At 28.4% G+C, this 16,386-nt stretch overlaps 1 protein-coding gene across 1 annotated transcript in view; it reads right to left on the bottom strand.

Moving 5' to 3' along the window:
- tmem63bb (transmembrane protein 63Bb) overlaps window positions 1-14,018 on the bottom strand; it is a 40,895-nt gene extending 26,877 nt beyond the window's left edge. The window contains exons 1-12 of the mRNA XM_073825977.1: window positions 13,899-14,018; window positions 12,101-12,234; window positions 10,684-10,821; window positions 8,494-8,647; window positions 7,395-7,501; window positions 7,224-7,310; window positions 6,822-6,887; window positions 5,273-5,435; window positions 3,473-3,578; window positions 1,271-1,438; window positions 1,062-1,177; window positions 860-937 (exon numbers count right to left, since the gene is read on the bottom strand). Coding sequence (XP_073682078.1) covers window positions 860-937; window positions 1,062-1,177; window positions 1,271-1,438; window positions 3,473-3,578; window positions 5,273-5,435; window positions 6,822-6,887; window positions 7,224-7,310; window positions 7,395-7,501; window positions 8,494-8,647; window positions 10,684-10,821; window positions 12,101-12,234; window positions 13,899-13,982 — 1,401 coding nt within the window. The 5' untranslated portion in view covers window positions 13,983-14,018. The remainder of the gene's footprint in view (window positions 1-859; window positions 938-1,061; window positions 1,178-1,270; window positions 1,439-3,472; window positions 3,579-5,272; window positions 5,436-6,821; window positions 6,888-7,223; window positions 7,311-7,394; window positions 7,502-8,493; window positions 8,648-10,683; window positions 10,822-12,100; window positions 12,235-13,898) is intronic.
- Between the last annotated feature and the right edge of the window lie 2,368 nt (window positions 14,019-16,386).

Here is a 16,386-nt window from a genome sequence, read left to right on the forward strand (position 1 = left end):
ATATATATATGTTCCTATATAAATTTTATTAATATTACTATTATTATTATTATTAATGACACATTTTCTGTTAAAATGAGCATTAGTAAAAAGTTTTATTATAAATAATTTAATTATAAATAACAATAATTATTTTTTCATTATTTTTATTAGTATTATTATACACACACATACATATACACACATATATATATATATATATATATATATATATATATATATATATATATATATATATATATATATATATATATATATATATACATATATATATATATATACATATATATATATATATGTGACCCTGGACCACTTAAGTCTTAAGTCGCTGGGGTATATTTGTAGCAATAGCCAAAAATACATTGCATGGGTCAATTTTTTTTTTTTTTTAATGCCAAAAATCATTAGGAAATTAAGTAAAGATCATGTTCCATGAAGATTTTTTGTAAAATTCCTACTGTAAATATATTAAAATGTAATTTTTGATTTGTAAAATGCATTGTTAAGAACCTAATTTGGACAACTTTAAAGGTGATTTTCTCAGTATTCTGATTTTTTTGCCCCCTCAGATTCCTGATTTTCAAATAGATGTATCTCGGCCAAATATTGTCCTATCCTAACAAACTATGCATCAATAGAAAGCTTATTTATTGAGCTTTCATATGATGTATAAATCTCAGTTTTGTCAAATTTTACCTTATGACTGGTTTTGTGGTCCAGGGTCTACTTTTCTAAAGTAAAATAGAAACTCTAACTCCTGTTTAACTCAGAATTATAGAGAGGGTGAAACATAAGCTAGAATCTAAATAAGGACTTTTGGTTAAAGAAACTCAAGTAAACTTTGCATTTTGGAACTCACCTGAGATTTATTAGAAGGTGAAGATCTAGCAGGACGTCCGTTCTCCACTCCGTCGACCTCAGTGTCCTTGGTGTCGATCTGTAAGGAGACAGAGGTAAAGGTGAGCGCTTCTGCTGTGGGTCAGGTGACAGTCTACCTGAGCTACCCGTGCCGCCCGGTGGACTGTACCGTGAGCTCATACCTGCAGTACCGCAACTCGTACCTTGTAGTTGTGCGCGCTGAGGTATTTGAAGTGGCCGAAACACAAGTGCGACAGGCAGACCACGATGGTGATGATGAGCACCACGAAGGTAAACATGGACGTCGGTGTCAAAAACCCTGAGAAATGACAGGAAGTAAGCCAAATTCTCTGTTTTTAACTCTATTGACCTGTAGGGTAAGTAGAATATATTTGATCGTAGGTGAGCGCACCTGTCCGCACAGTGGAGAAGAACAGCAGCCAGAAGAGGCACAGGATGGGTGCGGCCACCACTTGATTGACGGCTCCCGAGTGGATCTTCTTGTCGAGTTTGGAGGGCAGGTAAGCGTAGTACATGTTGTACCTGTCCACCAGGTGCTTCAGGAGCATGTACATCAGTCCTGCGGATGACAGATTCATTACATTACATTTTCAATCAGTGTTTTTATGTCTTGGGTCACATGACCTCATTTATGCATGTACATCATATTAATCTTGTAATACAAAGTGCTTATAAACCTTCTGTAGTCAACAAAAGGGATGATTTAAGACCCGTTGCAGTTAAAAAAAAAGCTCTACGATGTAACATTAGGAAAGGAAGGAAATTAAGATGGCTAAAAATAAGTTTTGTAAATTTACACTATAAAAAAAAAGTATATACACAATACATTCATAGTAATTTCTTATTTTGTTGAATATTTTTATTTTGTAATAATAACAATAATGTTAATTATAGTATCTATATATTATATATTGTAAAATATGTTACATTATTATACATCATAATATGTATGTATGTATTTATTTTTTTTCAATAATCCTGATTCAAGTTATTTGTTGTGTTTTTGTAATTTCATTTTTTTTTAATTGTCAATTTTTTATATATTAAATTATAAACCATGTTATATTATTATATACTATATTATGTATTTTATTTTGTGAACTAGCCAAAATAAAATATTCATTTATTTACTTTTTTCTAGTTCATTTTTTATTTTATGTCAAGTAATAAAAATGTTTTTTTTTTGTTTTTTTTTACAATAACCCTCATTAAAGTTTTATGTGTTGTGTTTTTGTAATTTTATTAGTTTTTTTTAAAATAATGTCTATATATTACGTGTTGTATTTTAAGCCAACTAGCCAAAATAAAATGTTTTTTTTGGTTTGATTTCAGTTACTGTTTAGCTTATGTCAAGTAATAATAATGTTGTTTTCTTTTAACAATAAAAACACTTATTAAATTGTAAAGTTTTATTTGTTGTGTTTTTATTAATGTGATTCGTAAAAAAAAAAAAAAATAATAATAATATATTTTATATTATATATATATATATATATATATATATATAAATAAATATTATATTAAACTAAACATTTCATTTTGACTATTTGGCTTAAATTGCATAATATAATCATAATGTGGACATTATTTAAAAAATGAAGTAATATACGTTTTTTTTTTTTTTTTTTTTTTACAGTAATAACCCTAATTGTAATGAGATTTTTTTCCCCCTCCCAAATCTTACAGCCCTAAACAACAGCAAACAAGAAGTGACATTAAAATGTGAAAAATTATCTAAAATACTGAATGCATATATCAACTAAATGTATATTTTGCCATCAGCTTTTATCAAATATAAACTAAAGGCCACAAAACTTCCTTTATAATCTCACAAGGTCTTTCCTGCCATCTCTCATGAGACAAAAACATCAGCCTATAGTGTGTTTTCATTTGAGACTTAACATGTGATAACATGTGTGCAGACGGACGATGGCGAGGTTAATCATGTGTCAGACGTTAACCGGCGTGTCCGAAATGAGCATCTCTGTCTGCATTCACAGCGTGGGCTGAGAGACGTAAATAAAGTTTCCTCCGCAGAACAGCGATGAGTCACACACCGGCAGCTCCACGACCGTCTGTCTGTGTGAGTGTGTGTGTGTGTGTGTGTTTCTGAGAGACCTCTAGAAATAATACGAGCACACAAAAGCTCAGCGACAGAAGAGATTACTGTTCAAATGCAGCATATCCTCTTGGTTTGTGTATATTTGTTGTGAAATATGAAGCCGGAGGATCTATATTTAATTTGACACACACACACACACACACACACACACACACACACACACACACACACACACACACACACACACACACACACACACACACACACACACACACACACACACACACACACACACACACACACGGTGCGTAGGCAGGTGGTTCCGCAGCTTCATTTTCCATTGTTGAAGCTGCATGCATACATGGCCAGCAGGAGGCGCTCTGGACACATATCCTTTGGGTTGTCATTCAGTGTTTCTCCCTGTAACCTCTCTTTCATCCTTGCTGTCTGTCTGTCTGCCGCTCTCTGATTGGCTGTGGCTCTGTGGTTTGGTGAATGGGCTGATGTGGAAGTGGGCGTGGCTTGACTCACCGAAGGGGACGATGATTGGACAGGTGATGCTGTACGTCATAACGACGGTGAAAACGCACATCATCCAGGCGTAGGCAGCTCCGAACTGAAACTCATAGGCTTGATGCTGCGGATACACACACAGACGTTACACAACGAAACGCAGCAGAGGCTGGAATCACATCCAGGTGAACAGCAGGTAAAAATAACCTGCTGTGGGTGGATGGATCTTACAAAACTTGTCAAAAACATATGCAAAAAAAATCATTCCTTCGTGAAAAGGTACAAAGAATTGCTTTAGCTTATATAAATCAATATATTTAAATTTTCTTTTATTAAAATTAATTCATATCTTAAGGGTCACTAAGATTTTTTTGGACAAATTAGTACATTCTACATCATGTACAACAATGTAATGGCAAACAATATAAAAAATAAACAAAGAAACAAAGTTACAAATGTATACATTACTGTAGTATTTGTTGGTGTGTCTTTAAATGATGCTGGTTTAAATAAGTAAATTGTTAGATAAAATACAATTCATTGAATAAATATAAATAATAATAAATCAATAAGTAAATGAATAAATGAATGGCTGACTGACTGACTGAATGGATAAAATACAATTTAATTCATTAATAAAATTAATAAATAAATAAAGTGTGTATTTATAAAACATATTATATTTTAAAATTCCTTAAATATAAAAAATAATGTCTGCCTTCTAACTGATGCTGGTTTAAATAAATGATTAGATAAAATACAATTAATTAAATAAATGAATAAATATATAAATGAATGCATAAAATACAGTTAAATAAATAAAATAATAAATAAATGAGCAGTAAATAAGTATATTAATAAAAATATCAAAGAATGATTGAATAGATAGAACACAACTGAATAAATACAAAAATTAAATTAAATAGAAAAATGTAATAAAATACAATTTAAACAAAAACAAAACTGATGAACGCATAAAATACAGTTAATTAAATAAATAAAAATAAAAAATAAATGAGCAGTAAATAAGTATATAAATAAAAACTTCAATGAATAAATGAATGACTGAATGAATAAATAGATAAAACAATTGAAAAAATTTAATTTAAAAATCAAATTAAATTAAACTAAATTTTTAAATTAATTTATATCAAAACAAAACAAAACAAAATAAAGTAAAGTGTATTTTGGCTAAAATGTTTTTAATATTAAGAATAAATGAATTATTAAATATATAAATGAATTAATAAAATACAATTTATTAAATAATTAAATAAATAAAAATATAAAATAAATACAATTGAATTAATACAAATTTAAATTAAATTAAATTAAATTGTATTTTGGCTAAAATGCATTTAATATTCATAAAATATAATGTCTGCCTTTAACGGATGCTGGTTTAAATAAATAAATCATTAGATAAAAATGTAATTAAATATATGAATGAATAAATGAAATACAATTAATTAAATAATGAAATAAATAAAAATAATAAATAAAAATATCAATAAAAAAATAAATGACTAAATGAATAAATAAATAGATAAAATACAATATTGAATTAATTAAAATAATAAAATAAAATAAAGTGTATTTTGGCATTAATAAAATAATGCATTTAATATTCATCAAAATAATGTCAAAATGCAAAATAAAATTTACAAATTTTTTATGCAAAATATAATTTCAGATTCTTTCTATGTATTTTGAGATGATGCATGACCCAGATGTTTCTGTAAAGTTTTGTTTCTGGGAATTAACGATTCAAGGGTGTGAAGATAAGCAACAAGATGATGCATGTGTGTGTTTTCATACCCGTTTGACGTTGCGTCTCTCTGCAGCAGAGCGAGCCAAACACAGCCGGATCATGTACATCAGCAGACCTGGAATCCGGAGCAGATCCATGGCGTTTCCGATGAATGCTGACGCGATCACGTAATTCACAAAAAACGCTCCATTATCAGGGAGGAAGACACACCTGAAATTACAGATATTCATTTTAGTTGAATTTCAGTTCATTAACATATGAATATTTAAATACATAAAATGCTACAAGAACATTTGTTGAGCATTTCAAAACAATAAAATACAATATTTTATTAATTAAATCTGTTCAGAGTTTTTGGTTTATTAATATTAACATTTAAATACAATGCTACAAGTGGAAAGAAAGTTTTAGCAACTCAATAAATAAAATAAAATAAACAAATTAAAGTTTATTGTTATATGAATATTTAAATAAATTAAATGAAATAAAATAAAATATGAACAAATGAAAACTGCATTGAATTTTATTATAAGAATACTTAAACTTTGAATAAAACTTAAAACTTTTATTAAAAAAATTAAACATTGCTAAAAAGCTTAAAAAGAAAGTTTAGACATTTAAATTAAATCAAATAAATATGAACTAAAACGTTCAGAATTTTAGTTCATTAATATACAAATATTTAAATAAACAACTATGATAAAACTAGCAAGAAAGCTTAGGCATTTCAAAACAATAAAATAAAAAAAGAACATCTAAAACATTCAGAAATTCAGTTTAATAATATATGAATTTTAAATAAAATGCTACACTGACACAAAGGTTTAAGCATTTGAACACAAAATAAAATATAAATAAAAACATTTAGAAGTTCAATTAATACTTATATTTAAATAAAAAAAATAAAATGCTATAACTGGCAAAAAAAAGTTTAGGCATTTCGAAATAGTATAAAATCAAATCAAACAAATATTTAGAATTTTAGTTCATTAATACATGAATATTAAAATAAATGCTATAACTGAAAGTTTGAAAAAATAATAAATAAATATTTAAATAAATGCTATAACTGGCAAAAAAAAAGTTTAGCCATTTTTAACACATAAAAATAAAATTATCAATTAAAATAAATAATAAAATAAATCAATAAATCAATAAAATGAAATAAAATAAAAAATAAAATAAAATAATAAATATTTAAATGCAATATTTTTGCTATCTGGCAAAAAAAATGTTTAGCCATTTTTAAAACATAAAAATAAAATTATCAATAAAAAAATGATAAAATAAATCAATAAATAAATAAAATAAAATAAAATAAAATAAAATAATAAATATTTAAATGCAATATTTTTGCTAACTGGCAAAAAAAATGTTTAGGCATTTTTAAAACATTATCAAAAATTATCAATAAAAATACATAAATATAAAATAAAATAAACTTACTCAAATCTCGCAAAAAAAAAAAAGTTTAGGCATTTAAAAAAAAAAAAAATCTGACAGTGGCTTCGGCCAGGAATAAATATTTAAATAACTGCTATAACTGGCAAGAAAGTTTTTCAAAACATTAAAAATAAATAAATAAAATAAACTTACTCAAATCTGACGGTGGCTTCGGCCAGGAATTTCTTGTCGAACAGCCAGCGGAAGAAAACGTCCAAACTATAATACAGACAACAAAACGGATTATTATAAAATTGTCAGCTGTGGTTTAACATTTGTGGTTTGTGATTTCACCAAGCTTTTATCTTGAAGAGCACTAGCAATCATCACCAGCAAAATAGCAATGTTCACTACATTAGAAAGCTAATTACAGTCAAATCATTGACCACAATAAAAGCTTCTGCACCGAACACATCAGCACAAATACCGCTGATAGAGTTGAACAGAGATGTCTAGAACAGAGCTCGAGCTCCATGACAGATAGAAATAAGCAACTAAATATGCAACGACAGGGTCTCTCGTCTGCATCACAAATGTTAAGATCTCAAACAGTACCTGCTGAGACCCAGAGACGGCAGCAGGAGAACCATGAAGATCAGGAAGGTGTAGCACTTGTGCATGGTGGTCCTGTTCTCACCCGATCTGACAAACACACCACAGCATGAGATAAAACACCTGACACTCTATTGGACATTATTTCTATTGGAGATGAATGTGGGATTGTACCTGGTCCAGTGGGCTTCAAAGAAGGCAGAGTAGTAGACGATGGTGGGCAGAAGGGCGGAGAAGGCCCACAGGAGCAGTGTGGGGAAAAACTGGGTGATGATTGGGTTCTAGACACACAGACAAACACACAAATATTATTATTATTATTATTCCATTATTATTATTATTATTATTACCATTCTCTTTATCATCATTAATAATAATGCAATTATCAAACTAAAATATCAAATGTAATCTAGTAATCTCTTACTATTAATAATATAATTCATTATTAAATTACATTCTTCTCATTATTAATGCAATAATAATGATGCAAAAAATTACTAATGTTTGCTAATAAAAATGTGATTTTTGGAGTCAAATATGACAAAGTCATGTTCTTTTCATTCACAATATAAGAGATGAACTCAGTGTGAGCTGTAGAGCAGGAAGTCTTGGTTCAAGTCACTCTATTATGCACAAAATAAAAATATTAAAATGAATTACGTAAATGTATTTATATTTACAAAAATGTATTTATTTACATAAATTAAATACAAATATTAGAAGATTTTTTTTTGAGAATACATATTTTTCCCCTCATTTTCTGGATTTTACTCTTTTTTTTTTTTTTTGGAAAACAATGAATTATTTAATTTTTGAAACAAAATCAACTTATTTAAGAAAACAATACGATATTACGCACAAAATAGAAATATTAAAATTATGTAAATGTATTTATATTTACATAAATGTATGTTTGTTTTTTTTTTCAGAGAATACATATCTAATTTTTCCCCTAATTTTCTGAAGTTTGCTTGAATTTGAATGATTAAATTTGTATTTTTCCTCAAATTCAGTTTTAAATTTTCCCTAATTCTGTGTTTTCTGGTTTCTGATTTAATGGTTTTACTGCATTTTAATACTAAACATCAACTCTGATCACTACAATTAACAAATTGCACTGTCATTGCTTGGTCTTTATACAAACATCAAACATGTTCTGACTTTGAATTTTTTGGCACCATTTTCATTTTCATTGAGGAAAATTAACTGGACACTAGAAACAGCCAATGAAACATCTGGTGAGGAGTTTGTGGCGTTCAGAAGGCAGCCTTACGTTCAGATACTCCACAGGCTTGGTGACGTTGAACTTGTCCATGGTGGAGATGATGATGGCCGGGGTGGTGAGGAAGAAGAGGAGGATGAAGAGGATGCAGTTAATGATGAAGCAGCGAAGCCACCAGGAAACTCCTCCCAAAGACAGATTCTCCCTGTGATCAAAACAATATGTCAGTAAACCTCACTCACTCACTCACTCACTCACTCACTCACTCACTCACTCACTCACTCACTCACTCAGCAGAAAGCGTAAAATCTCTTCTCTTCATAAGCTATTGACTGCATATGGGTAATTCCTGAACATAATGAAGTCAGCAAAAGAAACGGCTGACAGAGAAAGAGAAACAGCGACTGCTGGAATCCAATAACGTTGTACTGCTTACTGTATACTACACACAGCCAACTATGTTTTTACATTAGTACTGTATATGAAACACTATTAGGGCCCAGTGAAATCAGATTTAATTTTTCTGGGTTCCGTTTTTTACAATTACATTTTTTGGAATTCTGTTTTTAACTCTTTTTTTTTTTTGTTACCATTTAATATTTCTAGTTTCTGTTTTAATGGCTAAATTAATTTTAAGTATTGAGGTTTTAGAGCCTCTTGAAATCTGTTTTAGAATTCCTTTTTCTCAAATTCAGTTTTATTTTTCCCTAAATTCCCAGTTTTCTGTTTTAATTATTCTGGCTTCTGATTTAATGGTTTAAATAAAACACTTTAATAATAAACAGCATCTCTAATTAATTTCATTTAATTTAACTGATTGAACAGAATTTACTATAATAGGGCTTATGAAATGTTTTATCTTTTAAGAAATTCTTTTTTTTTAAATGCATTATTAAAAAAAACAAATAGTAATCAAATAAATGCATACAACATTAACAGTTTATTTAATTAATCATTATTAAATTTAGCATTATAGTGTAAACCCTATTTTTATTACTGAATTAACAACGATTTAAGTTGAATACAATTTACATTTCTATGAAATACATTACATTTTTTCTCAAATTCTGTTTTATTTTATTTATTTATTTATTTTTTTTTACAAATTCTGTTTATGTTTTAATATTTCTGAATTAACGGTTAGATAAAGCTTAATAATAAAAAGAAAACGAATCTTTTCAGAAATTATGTGATGTCTTTTTATTTTTCTGGATTAATGAATTAATATAAATGTATTATTAAAACCAGTGGTAATCAAATGAAGGCACAAAACTGTAATTAGTTTTTATGACATTCCATGTTATACTGTAAATTCCATTTTTCAGAAAATTTGCTTTCAAATTTATTTTGTTTTAAACAATTTCTACATTTTTGATCTTGAAAACAAGACAAAAATATAGTTTTTTTCTATATAAACAGACATTCTGACTGATTTGTAGCATTTTGTATTCTGTAAAAAAAAATCTGTATTGTATGTTTTAATTTTTCTGAATTCCATTATAATGGTTTACATCAATTTTGATAATGAAAAGCATGGCTGATCAATTCAATTCATAAAACTTTATTAATTAAATCAAATATATATATATATATTTTTACAATAATAGGGCCCTATGAAATTCTTTATCTTTTCAGAAATTATTTGATGCATTTTCATTTTTCTGGATTTATGATTTAATTAGCTTTTTACCATGTTATACTGGAAATTCTATATTTTTATGCTATTTTGCTTTAACATTAATTTTTTCTCTGATAATTTCTGCAAATTTTGACTGGAAAACAAGACAAAATAGTTTTTTTTCTATACAAACAAACATTCTGATTCTGATTTTTAGAATTTTTACTTTTAATGGGGACTAATTATTTTTGTTTACTTTTTTCTTTTTAAAAATTCTGTATTTTCTTCTCATTTTTCTGGATTTACTATTTAACATTTATAAAAAAAATATTAAAAACGTAGTAAAAACGAAGGCACAAAATATAAAAAAAAAATCATTATGAAATTCTGCATTGCACTGTTCATTTTTTTTTCTACGACTACAGAGAAAGTAAAGTCACAACTATTTGCAGACCCATTAAAAAAAAGATCAAGAAATACAGTCCTTCACACAGTTGCATACTGCGTTTTTATCAAATTATTTGATTTTATCCAATCTAATGGGTCATTTTCTGATTGCAGAAAATATGCTAAGACCAACAGAGAGAGAGAAGAGTGAGTGAATAGGTGAATAAGTTCCTTACCAGCGCACGTTTTGGGGGTCCGGCGCGTAGCTGACGCTCCAGTTATAAATATGAAGACTGTCACTGAACTGAGAAGAGCGCGGCTCCTGACGACAATTACAGCCCTGACACTGACACGCGTTAAAGTCCTTCAGGATGCTACAGAAACACACATCACCGCATCAGCAACAGACACAAAACCATAACAGGACATAATGCATAAGAGGGCATCAGACATTTCAAACCAAACAATTATTTACAGTGTGTGCGAGTTAATATTCCTGTCAATTGACCACATGCATGAAGCGTTCTTTAGAACGTCCGCATAATGATAAGCCAGCTCATAAACTTTAAAGTCTACTGTGCATATAGGTTTTTGGCTAGGTTTAAAGGAAAAGAGCATTTTTAGATAAACAAGGCAATAATATATGGCACTCGCTGAGGTAGGAAAACAAAGTTTGTTATTAACAACAACAGGTTGCTTGTAATAAAGATTTAAATGCAAAAGAAAAAACTGTAGAACTGACTATTCCCGTCATTTCTAATTTAGAATGTTTGTGATGAGCAGTTTAAATGTTTTGCCACTTGCTTTAGCAACTTAATATATAAATCTAGAATTAATTGCAAAAGTAAATGCACTGAATAATGTGTTGCTTATATTTATTGTGTTTAAACTAGTCTATGAAAGATTACTGTACTGTGCTGAAAAAAGCATTTTCAATAATGTTTTGATTTGAAATCAAAATAGCTATTGTGCTATATTATTAATAACTGCACAATTCTAAAATAAAATAAAAACATTTAGATGAGAAAGTTATATTTTTGAAAAATGTCTAAAAAAAAATGCTCCAAATTAAAAAAAAAAAAAAAAAAACTGATTAAATGCCTAAAAAATTCTGATTTAAGTTTCACTATGAATAATTCTACATGATAAAAAGAAGGCTTTAAAAAGATCTGTATCGGATCGGCAGATACTGCTTCGGTGATCGGCACCTAGCTTTGCTAATTCTATTATTGCATTAGTATTGCATTCTTCCCATGGGCATTTAATACGCTTTTGACTTTTAGTCTGAGTTAAATCCCTTTCTTGGGCTTGTTTTATCTGTAAAAGAAAACATGCTTAATGATTATGCACACCTGAATATAAGAAGTTTGTTACTCACAGCCCTCATGGACTGTTATATATCACTTATAAATGATTAAATAAAAAATCAATAGTTATTAGGATTGATGTGGTTTGGAATTGGTAAAATGTGCTTGAAAAAAAAAAAAACGTGTCTAAAAATTCTGCACGCACTGTAGTACAAAAGTAATAAAGTATTTTATTTTGTACATTTTATTTATTTTTTATTTTTTAAATATTGTAATATTAAATATTTTTGTTCAATATTTGTTATTTTTATTCATAGCTAGTACCGTTGTGTTGTCTCATACTCACATTGCCGTCATGGCCTCGTTCTGGAAGGTGACGAATGCCATGCCTAGTGGTTTGGTGTTGACTTTCTCCTTCTCTTTCCTGTATTCCTCTTTCAGTTTGGACTCCAGTTTGGTGTAATAATTCACGGCCTCCTCCTACAAAACCAAACCAGATATATGCACGACTGCATCACCGAACATCAGCAAACACAAGCCCCCTGAAACCTGAACATTTATCACTTCCTCCCAGAAGAGCTTTCAATTCCTCTGAACGATTCTCAGATACGCCAAAGCCTTTTTATTCAAGGACACGCTACCTGAGTTTATTAAACCGAGAAAACTAGTGGTATAAAACAAGAAAGTCCACACTGCCACTCAGTAAGATTTTTAATGTTTATTTTTGAAAGTCTCTTATTCGTATCAAAGTTCTATTTGATCAAAAACACTGGAGAAAAAGTAATATTATTGCAATTCAAAATATCAGTTTTTTATTTTAATATACTTTAAAATATAATTTATTTCTGTGATGCAAAGCTGAATTTTCATCAGCTGTTACTGCAGAAATCATTCTAATGTACTAATTTATTACTGTTATTATCAATGTTTGAAACCGTTGTGCTGCTTAATATTTTTTTGGAACCTGTGATACTTTTTTCAGGATTCTTTGATTAATAAAAAGCTAAAAAGAACAGCATTAATTCAAATTAGAAAATAGGATCATGTGACACTGAAGACTGGAGTAATGATGCTGAAAATTCAGCTTTGCATCACAGGAATAAATTACATTTTAAAGTATATTAAAATAGAAAACCACTATTTTAAATGGCATTAACATTTCACAATATTACTTTAATTTTTTTGCATTTTTAATCAAATAAACACAGCCTTGATGCGCAGAAAAGTCTCCTTTAAAAGCATTAAAAATTTTACTGATCCCAAACTTTTGAGCGGCACGCTTGAAATTGCCAAGCTTGCAGAAAAGCAACCAAAAATATTGATTATATGACACCATGGCAGATATTTAAACAGGAATTAAATAAACAATTTTATGTTAAATACCTACTGAGGTATAATCTAAACTAAATTTTAATTACATCGATTTATAAAATTATTCATTTTGTTTACACAATTATTTATATGAAATAAATAAATACATTTATAAAAAGTAACCAATAAATGTTGACTATTTAATAAATATCTACTGAGATGTAATATGAACCATTTTAAATAATTGAACTTTATTTTTTATATTTGTTTATATGAAAGCTATAATTGTTGCCTATATTACAAATTGAGATTTATACATCTAAAAAAACAGTTTTCCATTAATATAGGGTTTGTTATAATAGGACAATATTTGGCTGAGATACAACTATTTGAAAATCTGGAATCTGAGCGTGCAAAAATCTCAATAATACTGAGAAAATCACCTTTAAAGTTGTTCAAATGAAGTTCTTAGCAATGCATATTCGAATCAGAAATTAAGCTTTAATATATTTACGATAGGAAATGTACAAAATACCTTCATGGAACATGATCTTTACTTAATATCCTAATGATTTTTGGCATCAAAGAAAAAAATGATAATTTTGACCCACACAATGTATTTTTAGTTATTGCTACAAATATACCTGTGCTACTTTTGTGGTCCAGGGTCACATATGCTAAATACTCTATATAAAAAAAGTTATTTATTCACAAGTAGCAGTCATTGCCAGAAAAGGCAAAAAGTTTGTGTCACTGATGAGTGTTCCCTCTGGCAGCAACGCTTTGTACTGTACACTGACATCACAGAGGCATTGTGGGTAATGCATTTGTACCTCTTCACAGCCTGTAATGGCGCAGCAGCACAGGTGACCGCAGGGTTTGGGGTTGATCATGGCAGGCATGTGTTCCTTAGCCATCAGATCCGTGAAAAACTTCTTACTGCGTTCAGTCTTCTTCCTGCAGGACACACACACACACACACACACACACACACACTAAAGCTCAGAGGAAAGCTCAGCCCGTTTAACAGATCGAAAGAAGGTCTCAGAGGTCGGATTAGTGCATAGACTCGCTTCTGAACCTAAAAGAAAAACTTAGAGGAAGAGCTTCCCATCCTGAGCCAAATCTGACTGATTTAATAAATACTTGTGTTTTACCTCTCAGCGTTGAGGGACATCAGTTTGGCCACGTTGTAACAAACACGAGCTTCCAGTACGACACAGTTCTCATACGCCTGTCTGTGAGAAACAAGGGAAGAAATCAACATCTCACACTCATTCCATCATATCTTTGATATCATTATGATATGTGACCCTGGACCACAAAACCTGTCATAAGGGTCAATATTTTGTAATTGAAAGCTGAATAAGCTTTCCATTGATGTATGGTTTATTGGGATAGGATAATATTTGGCTGAGATACAACTATTTGAAAATCTAATATCTGAGGGGTGCAAAAAAAAAAAATTGAGAAAATCACCTTTAAAGTCGTCCAAATAAAAGTTCTTAGCAATGCATATTACTAATCAGAAATTAAGTTTTGATATATTTACGGTAGGAAATTTACAACATATCTTCATGGAACATGATCATTACTTAATATCCTGATGATTTTTGGCATAAAAGTAAAATCAATAATTTTGACCCATAAAATGTATTTTTGGCTATTGCTACAAATATACCTGTGCTACTTACAACGGTTTTTGGTCCAGGGTCACATATCAGACAATCGTGAATTTCAAACGCGTGCAATTTACATTATTTGGAAATGCAAGAACTACATTTTCACATTTTTGAAAAGAGATTGAGTAAATTGTGTAAATAGTGTGTAAAATAGGTTCTCTTTTTTTGTGTGCAATTCAGTTGCTATGATTGAATTTTATGGCTATAAACGGTTCAAAAGAAATTAACACTTATTAATTAAGGATACATTCAATTGATCAAAAGTGACAGTAAAGATATTTATTATGTCGCAAAATATTTCTATTTCAAATAAATGTTGTTCTTTTTAACTTTCTGTTCAAAGAATCCTTTAATTTTTTATTTATTTCCAGTTTAATTTTTTTATAATTTTTATTTTATATTTAAATAAAGCTATGTATTTAGGTTTACTTTATTTTTATTTATTTGCAGTTTAATTTTTTTTGTAGTTTTATGACAACATTTTTATTAGTTTTTTATTTTTAAATAATACTTATTTTCTTCCAGTATATTTCTTAGTAATTATTTTTTTTATTTTTTTTTAGTATTATTATATTAATGTTACATTATATCATATTATACATATTATAATATTATTTAGGCTTGATTTGTTTTTGTTTTTTTACTATTTTAGTAGTTTCTTGGATTTTTTAAATAATACTTATTTACCAGTTGTATTTAAATTTAAATTTTATTTTTAAATATCTATTAGGTATAATATAGTCAATATTTATTGTTTGCTTTCAAATCGGCTTTAAAAAAATGTTTAAATATCTACTGAAGTATAATAAAAGTCAACATTTATTGGCTGCTTTCATGTAAACAACTGTGTAAAAACTGTGAATAATTACTTCATAAAATGACTAAATTACTTATGTTATACCTCAGTAGACATTTAAACACAAATTAAATAGTCGACATTTATTGGTTACTTTTAATGTTTTTGTGTAAAAACATGAACAATTATTTTATAAATCGACTTATTTGACAATGCTTATTTAATTAATGCTTAAATATCAACTGAACTTTAATATCATCAAAATGATCATTTATTAGTTACTTCTATGTAAACAATGTTTTGCATGATTGCTAATACATTAATAAAAGCAACTTTCCTTATAAAAGCAAATTCCTTTTTAAAATACAATTAAAAAGTTACATTTAAAAATTATTTTTTATTGTTACATTAACTACTTTTATTTGATTAATCAACAAAATAAAATCAAAATAATTAAACTCTAATACTACAAGAGACATTTATTAAGTCTATTCATTAGTAAGATTTTTAAAAATAAATGTATTTATAATTTTTTTATAGGACACATTATAATTTTACAAAAGATTTCTTTTTCAAAAAATGCTGTTCTTCTGAACTTTCTATTCATCAAAGAATCCTAAAAATAAAAATGATCAGTTTCCACAGAAATATTGGGCAGCGCAACTGTTTTTCAACATTGATGAAAATCAGAAATGTTTCTTGAGCAGAAACATTTTTTAGAATGATTTCTGAAGGATCATGTAACACTGAAGACTAAAGTAATGATGCTGAAAATCCAGCTTTGATCACAGAAATAAATAATATTTTAACAGATATTCACATAGAAAACAGCTATTTTAAATT

This window comes from Garra rufa, chromosome 20 (assembly GCF_049309525.1).
Source record: "Garra rufa chromosome 20, GarRuf1.0, whole genome shotgun sequence".
NCBI classification, from domain to species: domain Eukaryota; kingdom Metazoa; phylum Chordata; class Actinopteri; order Cypriniformes; family Cyprinidae; genus Garra; species Garra rufa.